This window comes from Melopsittacus undulatus, chromosome 3, assembly GCF_012275295.1.
Source record: "Melopsittacus undulatus isolate bMelUnd1 chromosome 3, bMelUnd1.mat.Z, whole genome shotgun sequence".
In the NCBI taxonomy this organism is placed as follows: domain Eukaryota; kingdom Metazoa; phylum Chordata; class Aves; order Psittaciformes; family Psittaculidae; genus Melopsittacus; species Melopsittacus undulatus.
In genome coordinates, this window is record NC_047529.1 from 69,747,284 (window position 1) to 69,765,192 (window position 17,909).

The window sequence follows — 17,909 nt, forward strand, 5'->3', positions numbered from 1 at the left end:
GCTGGCTACCCTCTTGCTAAAGTAGCCTTGGATGCTTGTGGCCACCTTTCCTGCCAGGACACATCGCTGACTCATGTTCAACTCTTAGGTTGTCTACTGCAAAGCTGTTTTCAGATAGTTGCCCTGCAGGCTATACTAGTGTACTGTACTAGAGCTGTCCTGTCCCAGGTGCAGGGCCTTGTGTGTGCATTTGCAGACCTTCATGAGATCTTGTAGCGCATCTTCATCTTGTAGAGGGCTTTCTGAATGACAAACCTGCCCTTCAGCAACTCCCTCCAATTTGGTGATTTGTTTTGCTGGCTGTACACACACAGAGGCCTTTGTTGCCCTTGCCAGTTTCTTCTCCAGCTGAGTTTTGGGTTTTCTAATTTCATCATTGTACACTGCAGCAATATCATTATATGCCTTCTCTGCATAACATTTCCCGTTTCACCAGCTGCTTGCTTCCTTTTCCATTTGAACTAAGTCAGGAGTCCCTAGTTAATTCTTGTTGGCCTTCATCTACATTAGCTTAACTTTTCTTAACTTCACTTAACTTTTTGCACATTGGCATGCATCATTGCTGGTTTGAACTCCCTGGAGAGATATTCAGATTTCCTGGGCCTCTTTACTCTTTAAAGCAATCATCAGTATGATCCTGCCAAGCAGATCTCTGAACAAGCCAAAATCTGCCTCTCCTGAAGTCCAGTGCTGTTTCAGTATTCATTTTGTTCACTTCTGTCAGGATTTCAGACTTCACCATCTCCTGGTTGCTGCTGCCAAGGCTATCATCAGCCTCCACATCTCTGACCAATTCTGGGCTTTTTAATGTATTGTTTGTTTTTGGTTTGTTGTTTTTTTTTTTTTGTTTTTTTTTGTTTGTTTGTTTGTTTTTGAAAGTCCAGCCTTTTAAAATTCCTTTCTGTTTTAATAAGCAACATTGTGTGAAGGGCAAATGTAATATTGAAATGTTCAAGGAATACAAAGGAGAACAATATGGGAAGATACAACAATCTCCTATAAATCACTGGTGCCTGCTTTGTTCAGCTCTGATTACTCTGTGTCAAAAGAAACAAAACCAAAGCAAAGTTTAGGTCATTAGTTAGGTGAGGAATGGGAAAGCTTCCATACAAAGTGAGGGAAGAGACCAGGAGGTTTAGCTGAGGGTAACATCAAGAAATTGTGTAAGAAGGTTCTTACTAATGTCCTGTTCAAGGAAAAGCATGAACTTCATTTTAAGCTTGCTCTTCTGTTGTTTGTTTGTTTGGATTTTTTTTTGTTTTGTTTTGTTGGGGTTTTGGGAGGGTGGGGAGGTGCTTGTGGTGTTTTTCAGTCTTTCGTTTTTATTTGGAAATAAAACCTATTTGTGGACAGAGATTGTTTGACCCTTAAGGAAGACATAGTTGGAGGTACAATGGTAATGTACCCAGAATGATGAAAGATACAGAGAATTGGCCAGACAGCTCATTCTGGTCTTCTAAAGCAAGGGGTTAGTGGATGAAATTGAAATTGAGTCATTCCAATACTGACTGAAGGAAAAATATTTTCTAACAATGCAGAATTAGCCTGAAGAGACCACTGGACCAGGGAGCACCAAGACTCAGTGAAAGACTGGGCATTTATATAAATAGCAAAATAATTTGAGCTGTTAGAATAGTAAGGATTTTTAAACTTTTGAGATAATTGTAACAATTCATTTTTCAGGGCTGCTTTGAAATACTGATGGTTGAAAGGGTGACTAATCTCTTGAAACTGTAAATGTGATCGTGGAAGATATTTTCTGCTCTTTGTGGAATTCTCAGAATAGAGTTAGTGTGGATGGTTTACCTGAACTGTCCTGATAACAAGAGTATTTTAATACTGTCCTGAACCTAAAGAAAATGGCCTTATGTAACAGTTAGTTCTTGTAAGCTTGCATGTGCCTTTCAAAAATTATAATAGACTTATTCCAGTGAAGTTATTAAGCCATTACCATGTATTTGCATTGAAATGCAGTTGAAAAATCCGGTGAAAACACTACTAGCAGGATGCACAAATCCAAAGATTACAGCTTGGTAATAGATTAGAGTACTTGTGTTTTTTATCATAATAAGCCATGGCTGAACTATTCATTGCAGCCAATGTATTGTTTATATTCTCACATTTAGTCCCTTTTCTTCATAGAATATTGGGGAAAACTGTATTTTAAACTGCATTTTGTGAGCATGCTTTAAGTTAAACGTACACAAAAATGTTGAAATGCTACTTTTTAATATTGACATTTTGGGATTTACCTACTTGAACTTTTTATCTTTAGTCATGGAAGTCATATGGCGTTTGGTTGTCTTTACTGCTTGCATGATGAAGCTTCATGCTTCTTTTTACATATGCACTTTTAAAGAAATCTCTTTCTTGTGTGCCGTATCAGTATCCAGCCTTGTCAGGTTACCAGGTAGGTCTATCTGAGCAACCATTTTTTTTAAGAACCACTTCATTTTTTTGAATGTAATTTCATCTATGAATGAAAAACTGTTTTAAATAGTGTAAAGTGATTGAAACATAAATAACTTTTCTTAGTGTTTTCTTATTGCTTAAATTTAGCTTTTCTTATGATACAGAAGAACAACTAAATCAGAAACAGGAAAATGCGTTACTTCGGTTTTGTTACAAAGTCCGATGGGTGGTTTCATGCCTATCAGACGTTTATGCACCAGGGGGCACTCACTTCCCAGTCTCATCAAAGCAAGGGAATCAAGTCAGATACCAAACCTCCATTCTCAGCCATGCTATGTTCTCTTGTGCTTACATCTGTTTCCACATTGGTAAAATGCTGGAAATGTTCTTTTCCTATTAATTTAGGCAGTGTTAATGGTTAAATTTTTGTTATCTGTTGTTGGAGAAGGCGGTAGAAATACATTCTCACACAGATTTTGTTGAAAGTCTTTAGCACAAATAGTCATAAAATAGTTAATACTTTTTGAATGCTGCTTTGAGCATGCTGTGTGACAGGTTGTGGAAAACACTAGAATTTCCAATTACAGGAGGGATAGGTAGAATTAAAAATTGTACAGTATGATGCACCAAAGACTGAGAACAAAAATTTTGGCATTGTATGTTAGTTCTTTGAAGATGTTTAAATAAACCAGAAAACTTGAATTCCAGTAGAGTTTAAAATAGTTTACAAATTACAGAATGCCTTCATGTGGCAGGCTAAGTAATGTATGCTCATCTGAAAAACATCAGTGCTTACCAGTTACTCTGCATGGTGTGAATGTAAATGTGAAATACACTTCTCTTTTCTCTTTTTTTTTTCAATCTCTGTGCTGAGTTCACACAGTAACACCATCACTTCAAGATTTAAATGTACTCATTAAATTGGAAAAGCTGTAATAATTTACAGTCACTTCCTACTGCAGTGACAGAAGTTTATGAAATACTTTGTAATGAGTTTTCTAGTGCTTGTGTTTGGAAAGTGAGCTATTATATACTGCATGGACAGAATTTTGGTCATTATTTCCAGATTGCAAATTGTGCTTGAAGGGAAAGAAAAAAAAACCAACAAAAACCATGAGGAAGAAGTTAAATAAATAAATAAGGTTGGGCAGCTGATACTGTAGGAAAATAACTATGATAGTGGACCATGAATGGTGGAATAATGATCACTGGTGTTTGATATTTCCAGCTGCATTGTAAAGAAGGTAATGGTGATTCAGAGTGTTTCTGGATGCATACGTGCAACAAACAACTCAAGGCCTTAAGATACATTCTTCCACCTGCCCATTCTGAAATTGCATTCAAGCTTGCTCAAGATAATTAACATTTTGAAAACACGTTTGTTTTTTTTTCACAGGATTATATGACAGAGATATTGGTAGTGTCTCAGGCAATAACTAAGCACAGTGCTTTTTTAGTGCAAAGGTATTTCATTGCCATAGGTTTCTGGTTAAAACTTTGTATTATCATAAAATTATTTTACCTTCTTAAAAAAAAAAAAAAGAAAGGAAGTTTCCCGATTAAGCTAAAATTTCAAAGCCAAGAAATGCCAGGATTAGATTTACCTTTGGATCTTTAGTTGGGCTTCCTCATGTGTAGTCATGGTAGAGTCTTCAGTTAAGGGATCACTTGCTATTTTACTTCAAAACATACTGTGTCATTTGCTGTGGATGCTTTCAGACATGTAAATAATTGGGCAGAGGATTTCAGGAAGGAAAAGGGATAATTTTGTGATTAATGCAGGTAAATCCCATACAGGAAAGCTTAGTGCTGCACTTGCTTCTACCACAGTTTTCCTGTGTGGGCTGAGCAACTTTCTGGAACTAAAACTTTGGCAGGTAGCCATTTATTTTTTAGTTGTAACTTGCTTGGGTTCCCCATGAGGTATTAGTGTTTGGTATTTAGAAATACTCAGGCCAAATTAACTTAGAGAGGGTTGCTTTGTAGGTTTGTTTCTGGATCAGTAAGTGTCATCTTGGCAGGCCTTGACTTCTGGCTCTGTCGCTGATGTATATGTCACCTTAAGAAAGTCTGTTTCGCTGTAGTTTCCCACTCAAGTGGTGATAGTAAGGCAGACTGAGTTTGCAATGGAGAGAAATCATTGAGAAGCCCTCTGGTACTAAGATAATTCTTGAGCATTCAGGGTGGAGGGCGGGGATTGAAGGAGCCTGAGGAGTGTCTAAGAATAAAGTAGACAAGTATTACTGCAAAGATAACTGAGGTATCAGTAATTTGCTAGGGAAACATCAGTCTCTCTTGTTAACGGTGTATATGTATGCTTTCAGTTCAAAAGTGATGAGATAATGTTTGTTTGGGTGTTTTTTTAAGGTTGTAGTAATCCTTTCCTGCTTATGCCTGCCCAGATAGGAAAAAATCTTTTCTTTTGGATGCAAATTGTTGTCTCTACTCTGTTACTTCAGGATTAGCCTATTGTAGTGTAACTGAAGCATCTTAAAACTAATCAAAGATTGTTGTTTTCAGCATCAACCCAGTGAGAGGAGGTCTAGCCCTGCCCCTTGGTCATGGCGTGGATTTTAATCCTTGTCAGTTATGATTTAGGGGGCTGTAAACAGCCCAGGATCCTACTTAAAGTTGTTTGTCTTTAGCCATACTTACAGAGCAGGAGCGTGCTGCAGGATCCCTTCTCAGTGTTAGTGAAGGTGCAGGGACACATCCCCCTAACCTTCTTTATACCTGAGGAAGTCAAAATTTTGTGACCAGGCAGGCATGAGGGGTCACATGCTTACTGCGTGCTTTGAAATAAGCTGTGAGCAGAGTACTGAGAAGGATGAAGAGCTAGGAAGAGATACTGTTATTTTATTTTGTATGTGGCTCAACAGATTCTGTTTCAGGAATTACTTTGCACTGCATTGTAACAGTAATTGCTAGAGTGCCTAAAGCTTTTTTAGATACATGCTCTTTGTTATTTCAGTGGTTTTTTGGGGTTGATTTTTTTTTTAAAGAAAATATATTATCATTCTACTTTCAAACCAGGTAGAGTGAATAAGACTAGCCTTACTGCTTGAAGAAAGAGCATAGAAATACCCAACAGCTGCCTCATTTTCTCAGTGCTATCCAACTGCTGCCTGGGGCAGGGGTTCTCTGGAAAAAAAATAGTATGTGATCATGCAAATAAAGGCTTTATCACACATACACAGAAGACGGGAATGGTTGAATGAACAAGTTCTGGCATTTACAAGTTATTAAACTTTAGTAATATGTAAAAAAAATAGTTTGGCTTATAGCAGGATGTGGTTGGACAATACAATGCCTATAGGCGATTCCTTTGCTTTAAAGAGAGGAGGAGCTGTAAGGTGCCAGAAAGGCTCTGATTTATCTGAGCAGTCCTACTGAAATCACTGTACGGTGATTAAAATCAAGAATGATGGTAACTGCTTGCCAACCAGAGATCTGAGTGTAGTTCTTTGGCTTGTATCACTGTGGAGTCCCAGTTGTCGATCCTCTTGGCAGACTGCTATGTAACTGCTACTTTAAGCGTAGTTGCTTCATGGGCATCAAAGTGTTTACTCAATTTACTTTTGTTTTGGGTAATACGAATTTTTCAGGGCCCTTCTGAGCTAGTCGACACTCACACTGTTGCGCGGGGATCAAGATGAGTTTTGTTCTTAAGGTTACTCTCAGAATGCAGCAACAATTGTCCTCATTGCAATGCACGCTCTGTCCTTAACTTGCCCAGTAGATGGTACTGTTGGCTGGTTTATCTAATTTGTTTTAAAGCAATGCATTAAGATGCGTTGGTTTTTCTCTTCCTTTTTGTCCTTTGCACTTTGATTGTTCTTTTTTTCTTCCTTTTCCTTACTGCCTGTTCCCCCAAAATGCATTTTTATCTCGTATGAAACAATAGCAGTCTTTATTCTGATTTGATCTCTGTGGGTACTGATGAGGCCTTACATACTGTTAAAAGGGCACAAGTAGCAGCAGAGATACGCGACAGTGAGGACTCAATTTGAAACTAGATTGTATCTATTTCTTCCCAACAGGTTTGATTTTCTAAGAATTAATCTGCAATATGATAGACACTTCGCATTATTTGCAAATTTATTTTTATCCCATGTAGTGACAAATGCAGAGAGTATTTTTGTGAAATGTGGAGAAAGAGAACTCAGAGCCCTTTTAACATATAATTCCCCCTACATAAAACTATGGAGTGCCTTCCAGCCTGCATGATGAGGCAAAGAATTTCCATTAGAAATTGAAAGGTTCTAAAGCCACAGGAGGAGGGACAGCAGAAGTCCCCAAGAAGAGCAGAGGGAGCTTGTGCGTAGCTTAATAAAATTAAGTTTCAGGGTTGTAATTCCTTGCTTCAAATATATACCCATAGTAAGTGCTGGGGTACTAGAGCTATGTAAAAAGTTAGAAGAAGGTTTTCTGAGAAAGAAATTCAGGACTGGACACTCAGTAGAGGCACTGGTAACAGAAAACTGGCTGTTCCTCCATTGCAGCTGAAACATTTATGAAATACTTTATGTGGTACTATTGCCTGCAGTAAACAAAAGCTTCATCTCAATGGCTTACAATACTTGTTCCTATCCTGTGTAAATTTTAACGCAATTTTAATTGTTTTTTTGAGTGTGTACTCATAGTAATTTTGATCCCTGTAGAAGAACTTAGCATGTGGATAGACAGAAATTGTTCAGAAAGTATTTATAATGCTTGATTATTATTTATTTAAGCCTTCATTTCCCTCAGTGTGTTCTATATTTGTTTTATGAATATTAAAATGTTCCTGGGGATGAAATTAACTGTCATATAAACTGAAATCCTGGTATATCAGGGCATCATTTCCTCAGAATGTGAAAATGTATCTCAGCTCTTGAGTGGAAAGACTCTCTAATGATGTTTAGGTGGAAGCTACTGTTTAATTCCCTTTTGGTCCTCATGGAAACTTTTAAACAAGGCAGCTAAGTAAGTTTGTGTTGTATACTTAACTCACTAACAGTTGGATTCATCCTGCCAGCTCAGTTTATTATATATTTTGTGTTAAAAGACCATTGGCTTAATTGGGTGACATAGAAAATTATCTTAAGAGGGTACTTAAAATTTGCAAACAGGTATTTGACAAAAGTCAAGTGGATTAAATTCATACCCAATAAGCTTTATAATTTATTGTCTTTTAAACACTGAAATGACAAAAATTGGGGTTTTCTTTTTGTGAGATTATTTTAGAAGTATTTGATAATGGCCTGAACTTGTTTCCATCAAAGGGAGTTTTACTGTTTGCCTTGATGAAGACAGGTTTAAAGAAAATCCCTTTATCCAGTACAAATTTATACATTTACTTAAGGAGTTCTGTGATTTAAACTCAAATGTTTACTTCTCAGAAAGCTATGGCTCCATCCTCAGAAGTTAGCTCAGTGTCACTCTTTTCTTTCCTCTGTATCACCTACTGCAAACTTCCAGACTGTCAAGACACCTAGGGAACTATATGGGAGGACTGCTGTTAATATGTTTTAGCTTGGGTCACCAAAAATAGAAGAAACATTATGAGAGAACCTTAAGTTTTTGTTTGTTTGTTTTTGTTTTTGTTGCTTGCTTCCTAAATAGAAGAGGCTTACAAAAGTGTTATTTTTTTCATAGAAACATAAATACCATTACTGTAGCTCCCTTTTGTCACATTTCCAACAGTAGACACTAGCTGGCACATTGCTCTGGCAGCTCTTACGGTGTGATAGCTTTGTGCAACATGCTGCTCTGTACATCTGTTTATCCTAGTTTTAAGCAGTTAACCTCTGTCAAAAGTTTTCATTGCTTTTTCTCCCCAGCTAAAACCAGAGTCCCACTCCCCAGGTCTAAGGCATTTTTCTGGTCAGCTATGGAGAGCTCAGCATGCACAGTAATGCTAAAGCTTTAATTAGGGAAGCAATGAACAAAAGTAGACATATCTCCTTCCAGTCTGTGTCCAAACGGAGCTGGAGGCCTCTGACACTTATAACGTGGAGGCTGTGGGCAAAAGCAGGAGGTACAGAGGTCAGATGAGGCAGGGCTCTGCCAGGTGGTTATGTTCTGCCTGCTAAGGCAGTACTGACTGGTTATTCTCCATTGCTGCATCCATCTTGGTGTGGTAGCCCAGCTGTTGAAGAGCTGCTTCCTTAATAGTTTGGCTCCTGCTGCCGTGAACACACTCCAGTGAAAGGGTGGGGGGGGAGAAGGCTTCCCTGCAATCATCAGCCTTTCATCATGTTTGATGCCTGTCAGTCAGTCATCTGAAGGGAGAAGGGCCGGTAGGTCACTGCAGTAGCCAGGGTAACATCCTTGCGTACCACAGGAGGCCACAGTGGGGGAAGAACATATGTATAGTGTCAGGGCTGAACATTGATCAGATCATACAGAAATATCATAGGTATTAATTGAACTGCTTAGAAATGCCTTTGGTGTACACATGTTCTGTCTGATTATGTATGAAGGTGCAGGCAAGTGTTTCCAGAAGCCAGTTAGCAATCCCCCTGTGGCCTGTCAGCTGGTACGCTGCAGCGCCATGTTTTAGTCTGTGCTCACAGCCCATTTGCTTATCCAGCTCTTGAGGAGTTAGAGCCTTTGAAAACAATTAAGGTTTTCCTTCTGACATCCACTTATTCCAGAGGCAGCAAAGCACCAATAACAAAAATGAGCGTAAACAAATAGCAGATATGAGCATAACCAAAATAGGAACCATGCTGGGTGCATAAGTCAACTATAAGACACAGAGATCCTCTTCTGAATGGTAACTGCTATTCTTTGGGTGGAACAGTATGATTGTCTGTCCACAAACTGGAGTATGAGCATACAGTGTTGCTGTCTTCAGTTCAAGGCTGAACTCCTGGACTTTCAGTCCAGATGGATGTATCAGCAGTTTACCCACACTTGCATACCTTTTCTGAGCATTGTCATCACAAGTAAAAATCTTGGCTGCAGAAGTCTTATGACTGTGTGAGGTCCTCCTCTCCTTGCTCTCCCTCCCCTCAGCTTAGTTCACATTCCTTAGGACCCAGCGGTTCTTCACAAATGCTGAAGTTGGAAGGACTGTATTAGTGAAAGCACACTGTTGTGATATATACGCATGGGGCTTAGCTTTGCTTTCAGTCAGAATGGCTTATTTTCAGTACTGTCCATTAGCAGGGTCCAATTCATCCTGCAGCCTCTGGAGGCACAGAGGTCAGCATCTTGCCAGGCAATTGTTCCCCTTCTCATTTTCCCCAGGTGAAGTTGCCCGGCCAGAGAAATAGAAATGGGCTTCATACTCTTGCCCCTAAAGAATATTCTCACAGGTGCGTGCTGTGGAGCTTTGAGAAGACTCTCAGGTGTAATTGTTCTTGTTGATCTCCATTAGTGACAGCATCACACTTCTAGAGACCTGTCCTCTGTGGCAAAGCTCAGAGGGATACCCCTTCAATGTTCAGAGTAGGCAGTCAGGGGCAGAATGCTGCCTTGAATTCAACATGTGTAACCAGCTGGGTCTGCAAACAACATAGTGACTGGAATGATGACGTTTATTTTCATATGGTAGTACTGTAATCATTACAGCATTTGGAATATGGTTTTCTGCTGGCAGCAGAATGGCTATAACTCCCGGTGCTCCTGTGTAAGCAGCACAGCATGTGGGGCATTGTTGAGCCTTGCTTCTGGCTGACAGTAATACCACGTTCAGCATGTAATTAAGCAGCTCATAAACTGCCTTGAGGTGTTTATTTATGTGCACTTTACAGCAGAGAAGTACTGTCTTTTCAGAGGATGCTGAAATTTCTGTACCCTGTGAAGCATTTGTATTTGACATTCAGTTCCCTTTTCCTCGACAAAAGTACTCAGTGAATGGAGTGTGTTATTTTGCTGGCAGTGAAAAGCATACAGTTAGGAGATTTTCCCATGAAATTCTATTACTGATTTTTGGATTATTGTGTGTGTATGTGGGGGCAATTTATAGCATTGTCTATTGCATATTAATATTTTTAGATAACAACATGATTTTGCATTTTGCTTGATAGAAACAAGAAAGGCTTGTTTCCAGTTCCTTGGGGATAAGCAGATACACATAGAAATTAGGTAATATGGTGAGGACACTGTGTAAAAATTATCTCGGTGAATAGAAGGAGATGCCAAAAGAGCGTATTAGTAAATTTTTACTATTTTCTATGGCATTTGTTTTTTCTTACAGTTTAGAGTGAATGAATTTGGGGCCCTGGAAGTGATTACAGATGAAACTGAGATGGAAAGTGTTAAAAAGGCAACTGCTACCACTACCTGGATGGTTCCAACGGCTCAAGAAGGTCAGTGAAGAGGTGATAGACATTTTCTGTGACAGACTATGTTTTAATATATCAGTTTTTCTTGAAAGGTTGCCCTGCAAAAAAAAACCAAAAAAAACCCAGACAAACCCAACCTTATTTGCTTTAAGGCACAGGGTATCTCTGATTTCACTTGTTTCTTGGGGTATGAAAAGAAACACATTTTAAGTTTAAAGGAAATAATTCTACTGTTAAACGTCTGAAGTTCAATTGCTGTCACCTTTTTTCTAACAGTAACTTTTTCTAAGTTTACAATTGTTTTTTCCCCTCTGTTAGATTTGCAAAATAGTCAATTTCTTACTTTTAAATTACTGAGAATTTTTCAGAAGTTGTTTTTGTTGAACCAGTTCACCAGTCTGCCCACAGACTTTACTAACTGCCTACAGTTCATTTGTGACTGAAATACTGTGCACTGTAAACTTCCTTCCCATGATGCTGGCTGCTGCTCAGCTGCTACCACTGATGTCAATGTGTGTTTGCACTCTTGCTTTGCTGCTGCTGACTATGCTTTTTTACAGTATTAAAATTAGTGGGTAGTAACCATTTATGTTTATCTTGAATAATAAAATTTTAATAGTTGTAGTATCTGTCTACCAAATAAGGTATTTCCTGGATTTAAAATACTCATCTAAGGAAACACTTTTTTTATTCAAAGAAAGCTGGTTTTACATGGTCCTAAGTTCTGAAAATCTTGATACTCTGATTCCAGCAATGAAGGAGTAGTGTGAAAGAGAATACCACAACTGGTTTTGTGATTACTTACAACTACCTAGTTTATTTCCTTGTTGATACTGTATTTTACCAATTTGTTTTTAAAATACACATTCTGTAAGGTCTTTGAAAAGCAGGCTTTAAATTTTGATATAATAATTATCAGTAGAAACACGATAAGCAAAGTCAGTAATAGTTTTCCTTTGCTACTTTCCCATCATTAAGTCTTGTCTTTTGTGAACAGGCAAAACATTTACACCAGTGGGAAAGTAGTCTGGACCTCAGCTGTGAGGTCTTCAGCTTCAGACCACAGCTACTCTGTTCTGTAGGTCTGTCTCCAAGGCAGTGATAGTTATTCAAGATTCAAATCTGTGATGAGAGTAGCAACAATGTGATAACATAGTGGTAAAACAGGTTCTCTCCTTAGATTGAGAGGTCACAGTTAACTGCAGTAACTATTGTTGCCTCTGGTCTGGGAAACCTAAAAAACCCTAAACAAATAATGCTAATACTGAATTAAAGTATGTTTATGGACACATAAATATGCCAAGTAATCATCCTACTCCTACCTTACATTGTTTTTGATTAATTTAATGCTCTCCAAAAGTAAAAATATTGCTGAAATTTTCTATTGTGAGAGGAAATAGTTGTTTTGAACTCCTAATGGTGCTGGTGTGAAAATAAAACAATGATACATTCTTCTAGTGGAGATAGTCTGCACAGATGAGTTCATTTGACTCTGCCTTCAAAGACAATAGGGTGCTCAAGCAAAAGAAAGAGTTTATGACTTGAAATTTGCCTTTTGGAGGGATGCAAAGTCAATGACCTGATATAGAAGCTGGAGAATTTTACAGTGCTTCATACTTGCCTTTGAGTGAAAGAAACTGCATTCTCTGTCTACACACCTCTTGTGGAGAAATTGTAGCTTAGAAGAAGTAATTTTGTATTTGAAAAAGATGTTGTTACAAATCAGTGATTTTTTTTTTTTTTTTTTTTTTTTTACTTCTTGTGGATGTCAGGCAGGTTGAGCAATAGCTACTGCTCTGAGGGACCATAGATTTAGTCAGTGATTTACTTCCAGAAATAAGTTCACATATTGAAAGATAATTCCCCCCCCCCAAATCTTTTTCCCAAATGATCTTTTATACAGGTCAAAAGTGAGGCATGTCAGCATGAGGTGAGATGATGGATTCCATGCACTGATGGGTGGGCAGTTAGTGTAGCGCCTGTCACAATTTTCACTCCTTCCACAAGTCACATCAAGCAGTGTCAATGTTTCACTGATTGCAGAAGCATGAAATCAGTGGATTCCTCTCTCTTGTGTTGCAATATGAAAATCGAGTTTGCTTGTCAGGAGAATGGATCCCATACAGATAATAACTCCCAGTTCTTAGTTCTAGCAAGAGTGTTGTGACTTCTGTTTTCCTGTTTGCTTGGCAAGGCCTGCTGAGGATGGTTGGAAATGTGTCACCTCTACCTAAGTTAAGTTATTTTTTTTCATTGTACAGCCTTTTCAGAAAAGACAGGGATCCCCACAAGGTTGAAGGAAACTGCAAAAATGGATGGACTTGTTTTCTGTGAAAACTGTTACCACTATGGTACCATAGAAGAATTTGTTCCTGAAGGAAAGTTTTGCAGCCAGAAATGTGCCCAGCAAGTAAAAAACAAGTAGGTGCTTTTATAATGCATAGAAACAAAGAATTTGGCATAAATGCAGCCTGAAATCAAAGGGAGATATTAAGCAGACACATTTTGGTGAATTTCCTTTGGTTTCTAATGTTCTTCCGCTGTTTTTTATGTAAATGCATTAACAATATTTGGTTTTGTCTGACACTGATGTTGAAGGCAGTCTTTTTTTGCTCAGTGTGCTGTGTTCTACTGTCAGATGCAAGTGGTAAAAGTCTATGGGATGCATGAATCAGTGTTAGAATCCTACCCTGTTTCATAATCATGAGAATTAAGAAAATCAGTAATCAGATGGTTGGTGTGGTAATTTAATGGAGTGCAAGAGCTATGTTATAGATGACAGTGAGTAAAAACATGGACATACTGTAGTTTCTCAGTTCCTTTTAGTTAGTGCAGTTCATCTCATCATAAAAGAAGTCTTGTGTTAGTGTGTCCATTTTGTATCATATTACTGCATTATGGCAGTTTTTAACATCTATGATTTTTTTGTGCATTTTCCTTCATTTTTAGCTAATTGCTAAATTGCTTTGAAGTTTTTCAAATAAACTAATTGCTTCGAAGTCTTCTGTTCTGATTGCATGTCTAGCAATTTGTACATCACACACAAACTTTCTGCAATTGGATTTGTCAGTCTTAACAATTACGTTTGCTTTTCTGTCTGTAAGCTGCCCTGCAGTCCTAAGCATTTCACAGTTTGCTTCTCCATGAGACTTTATGGTACATGGGAAAAGACACACGGTTTAAAACATGCAGAACTTGTTTGGTGTAAGTTGACAGCTTTCTTTTTGCAGTTGCTATTGTGTGTCTTTCAGATTAGTTCATCTGACAGATGTAATTTCCTGTAGCATTTCTAAGAATATATTTGCTATAATACTCTGGGACCAACTTGACCTTCAGATTTACTCGCTGTTTACTTGTTTTATGAATATGAGAAATGAAATAATATTGGTTTTGTGTCATTGTGTTACTCTTGTAATAGAGAACCAAAGGAGGAAAAGCCCAGTGTGGAATGCAATGGGGAAGATGATTCCAAAGGCATTCGGAAAAGAAAAGCAAAGTTACCTCTCAGAGAAGAGTCCAGGGATAATGGGGAGAAGAAAGAAAACCCTGATGAAAATGTTAGTATGCCTCATAAACCCATTCCTGCAAGCATTTCAGTGGGAGTTTTGCCTTATATTGCAATGTCAGTAACGTCACCAGTCTACAAAGAGAAGTGACGGCATCACTCTGTCAGCACCACAATAACTAGTTGATTCACTTACCAATTAAATTATGCCTCATCTGTAAATTGTAATTATTGACAATGAACTGATAAGAGCTGGTTTTGAACTCTTTTCCTTCCTTTCTTAAGAAAACAACAAAAAGAATTTAAAGGAAAAATGATACTAACCTAGACTTGTTACATGTTCAGCGTAGAAAAATAGGAGTACATATTTGCCAACACCTGTCACTTTGTCACTCTGCACATAAATCAATGACTGCAGACCAATAATTTATTTACAAAGAAAGCTACATTGCAGTTAAGAAGAGAATAGCTTTGATTTTCTTAGTGTAATTTGCCTTAGAAAATTGTGGATAAAGATTTGATTCTGGTTTATGTTAGTATAATGTCTTCTGGGCTACCCTTTTTTTTTTCCTTTTGGATTTATTCTTCATTTTAAAATTAACTTAGCACAGTATCTTCCCATAATGTTTGTTTTCTTGCAATATTTGTTTTCTTCCTAGTAGCTCTGACTGCTGGGAGGAGCACAGTTTTGAGGGAGAAGGGGAGAGCTCTAGAAGTGCCAAACTGTTAAAAGGCTGAAGACAGTAGGGTTGTTGGAAGGGAATTTGTAGTTGTCTGTATAGCAGTATCTTAGGCAAAAGTCTGGGGATACTTCTGTTGCCTCCATGTATCTGCCTTCCTAAATGGGTACTTACTCTCTTCATCTATTCAGTTAACAAAACTGTTAATACACAAACAGTGAAATAAATAAAAAGGATCAGTGCCATTTTATAGTTAGTAAAGCAGTTGTACATTTGAAAAGAACAGACTAAAACTGTAAGAGGTTTTCCTTTAAATTATTTTGGCAGCATGAACATACCAAAGATACTGCTATTTATCTCTGGTGCAGTAAGGCCTGCTGCAGACTTTGTGATCTGTTCCTGGTCTAGACAAGGCTGGCTGGCTGAGTGCTGGGAGTTGAGAGTCCTCTGTCATTTTCATTGTGTTTGCTTGATTTGTCACTGATGGCTTGCTTTGTTTTTATTAGACATCTGCAGGTTTGTTCGAAATAGCAGAGAGCTATGTCAGTAGCCATTTAAATGAAGTCATAGTTAAACCTTGGATGTCTTCACTTTTACTGTACTAGACTTCTGAACTAATGATGTTACTCTATTCTTTTTTTAATTTAGGAAGACAAACCTGAAGGAAGGATCTTGAGAGTCTCACAGAGAGCCAGGAGAAAAAGAAAAGGGGAAATAACAGTTTTGAAGCAAAGTAAGTTAGATTACAAAATAAAAATCTCAGCTGTCAATTCTTTAGTACATCCATCTCTTATTGTGAAGTGCCAGCGTTGTTTGACTGAATTTGTATTCCCTATTGAATGCATTTTTTTTTCCAGTTCAGTTCTGTAAAAAGAGAGCATTAGTGTTACTTATAGCAATTAAGTTTTAAGGACTGAAAAATTGCAAGAGCTGAGAGAATTCTGGGGAAAAAACCACATCGCTTGGAGACTGATTACCTTTTACAAAGAACCAGTTTATATATGTCTGGCAGTGTGGAGGAGGATATAGTGAGTGTAAGTGTAATTGATACACATTTTAGGGATTTTTTTCATCCTTCTAAAGAGTGTCAATATTAAAGGGAATCAGGCCCATTGAATTCCCAGATGTTGAAAGACATGTATTAAAGTAGAAGTGAAAGTTTACTTTTGTTTCCTTGGGGAGCAATTTTGTATCTACTGTATGTGCTGGAAGGAGACACATTAGTGGAAATGTTTAGGAATAATTGCTGTAATCAGTCCAAAGGGACATACACTGCATCAAGCGGCATAATAAAACATATTTTAAATGAGTGCAGTTTTTTCAAGCTGATAGGAAGAATAGAGAGAATCAGTAGCTATTATACCTCAGTGGTACACCAAGCACAAACCTACATCTTGCCCTGCAAAGTGTTTCTTATGGTAGACTGGGAGCCATTACCAGAAGTTGCCGAGCCACTAATCATCATAGAGTTCCAAACAACTCTGCTGCACACTAGGCAGATGAAATACTGATTGAAGATGCAGCACATAAAAGTTATGGAAGATCCCCCCCTGAGATAGAATTACTCCTGAAATAAGAATATTATTTCTACCGTTGTTTCCAGAGCTGAGGTGTGATAAGAAGCTTGTGAGATGCAAGCACAAAGCTGATGCTCTATGGAAATCACTGCTGTCCACTGACAATGATCTGTACAGATTTCTTCTGTTTGTTTTTATTAGGGAAAATGTCAGTTCAGCACAAGAGATTTGGAATAAAAGACCAATTTATATTCAGAACCAAGCACATAACTGTATTGTGCTGAGCAACATATCTTTTAAATGGCATAGATAAAAACTAGGTAAATCACAGATAAAATAAGATGAATGGGCTTTAATAGTGTTGAGCGATCACTGTCATTCTGAGTTTTGTTATCTTTTGGTTATATTATCAGCTTTCTTCAGGAGAGTTTGGCATTATTATGGTTCATGTTTTAATTATAAAAATACTTAGCCAGACTGTTACTTAAGGGACTTTCTCTTTTGAGTAGTCCATGATCAGGATTGATCCAAAATCATAATGCAGACTGTGAAGAATCCTCCTGGCAGCATAAGCTTATGGTCAGAAAAGCTAAGCTGCATGTGCAGAGGCAGCATCTTAGGTAAAGATCAGCAAAGCAGGGCAGAGGTGTATGAAAGTCAATACATACATGGCTAGCCTCACAAACCGTCTGGTTTTGAAGTTCCTGGCTTTTGCTAGTGTACTTAGTGCCTTATTTTCAAGTCCTAAGAAGTGTTATTCACTGATGTGACTGTAGCCAATATTAAGGTGGACTGTAACCAATATTACAATTTCCATGCAAGTGTATGTGAGTATTCATACTATACAAGCAAACCTGAAACGAGAGATTGTTGTCGTGTGGTAATAACATGATGGGGGGAAGAAAGCACTGATGACAGTTTTGATGGCTTGGAGAAATTACTGTTAAATCATTGCCTCTCCACCTGAAACTATCAAACTAGAAAGATGGAGTAGGTTAGAAGCATTCTGAACAGAGTTAAAGAATCAGGTATTTCAACTGTGATAAAAAAAAAAAATAAAAACCTATCACAAGTTCTATCCATTTGCAAACGCTTTGCTGGCAAAGAAATTCTCAGAAAAAAAAAGTAAAATATTGAGCTACTTTGTGAGTTTAACTGGTCTTTTGACACATTGGCAAATTGCATGTCTTAATGCTTATGAGCAATAAGGGAAAAAGGACAGGGGGCAAGACTTCGTAAGTTGTTCTTGTCACCTGAAAGACCTTTTTCTTACTACTAATCAAATTTCTGTTGCTGGAAATCTTTCTGTGCAAACCAGGAATCTTTGCGTTCCAGGTGCTATTAAACCTACAGAGCTACTTATTTCCTAGAAATTTCCTACTTATTTTTCTAGAAATAAGTACTAAGAAACTCCATGAATGCATTTAATAAAATGTAGATTTGAGATAGGTGTATTATAAACTTCGAAGTGTTGTTTAGGGTTTTTTGTTCTGTTTTTCTTCAGAAGTACCAGTTACAG

General features: G+C 37.8%; 1 protein-coding gene across 7 annotated transcripts in view; it reads left to right on the forward strand.

Annotated features, from left to right (window-relative positions):
- The window catches only part of L3MBTL3 (L3MBTL histone methyl-lysine binding protein 3), an 84,083-nt gene that overhangs the window by 11,618 nt on the left and 54,556 nt on the right, over positions 1-17,909 (forward strand). For all 7 annotated transcript variants that reach the window (XM_031054062.2, XM_031054058.2, XM_034060939.1 and 4 more), the window contains exons 3-6: positions 10,601-10,712; positions 12,950-13,109; positions 14,107-14,245; positions 15,522-15,606. In XM_031054062.2, the coding sequence (XP_030909922.2) occupies positions 10,601-10,712; positions 12,950-13,109; positions 14,107-14,245; positions 15,522-15,606 (496 nt within the window). The remainder of the gene's footprint in view (positions 1-10,600; positions 10,713-12,949; positions 13,110-14,106; positions 14,246-15,521; positions 15,607-17,909) is intronic.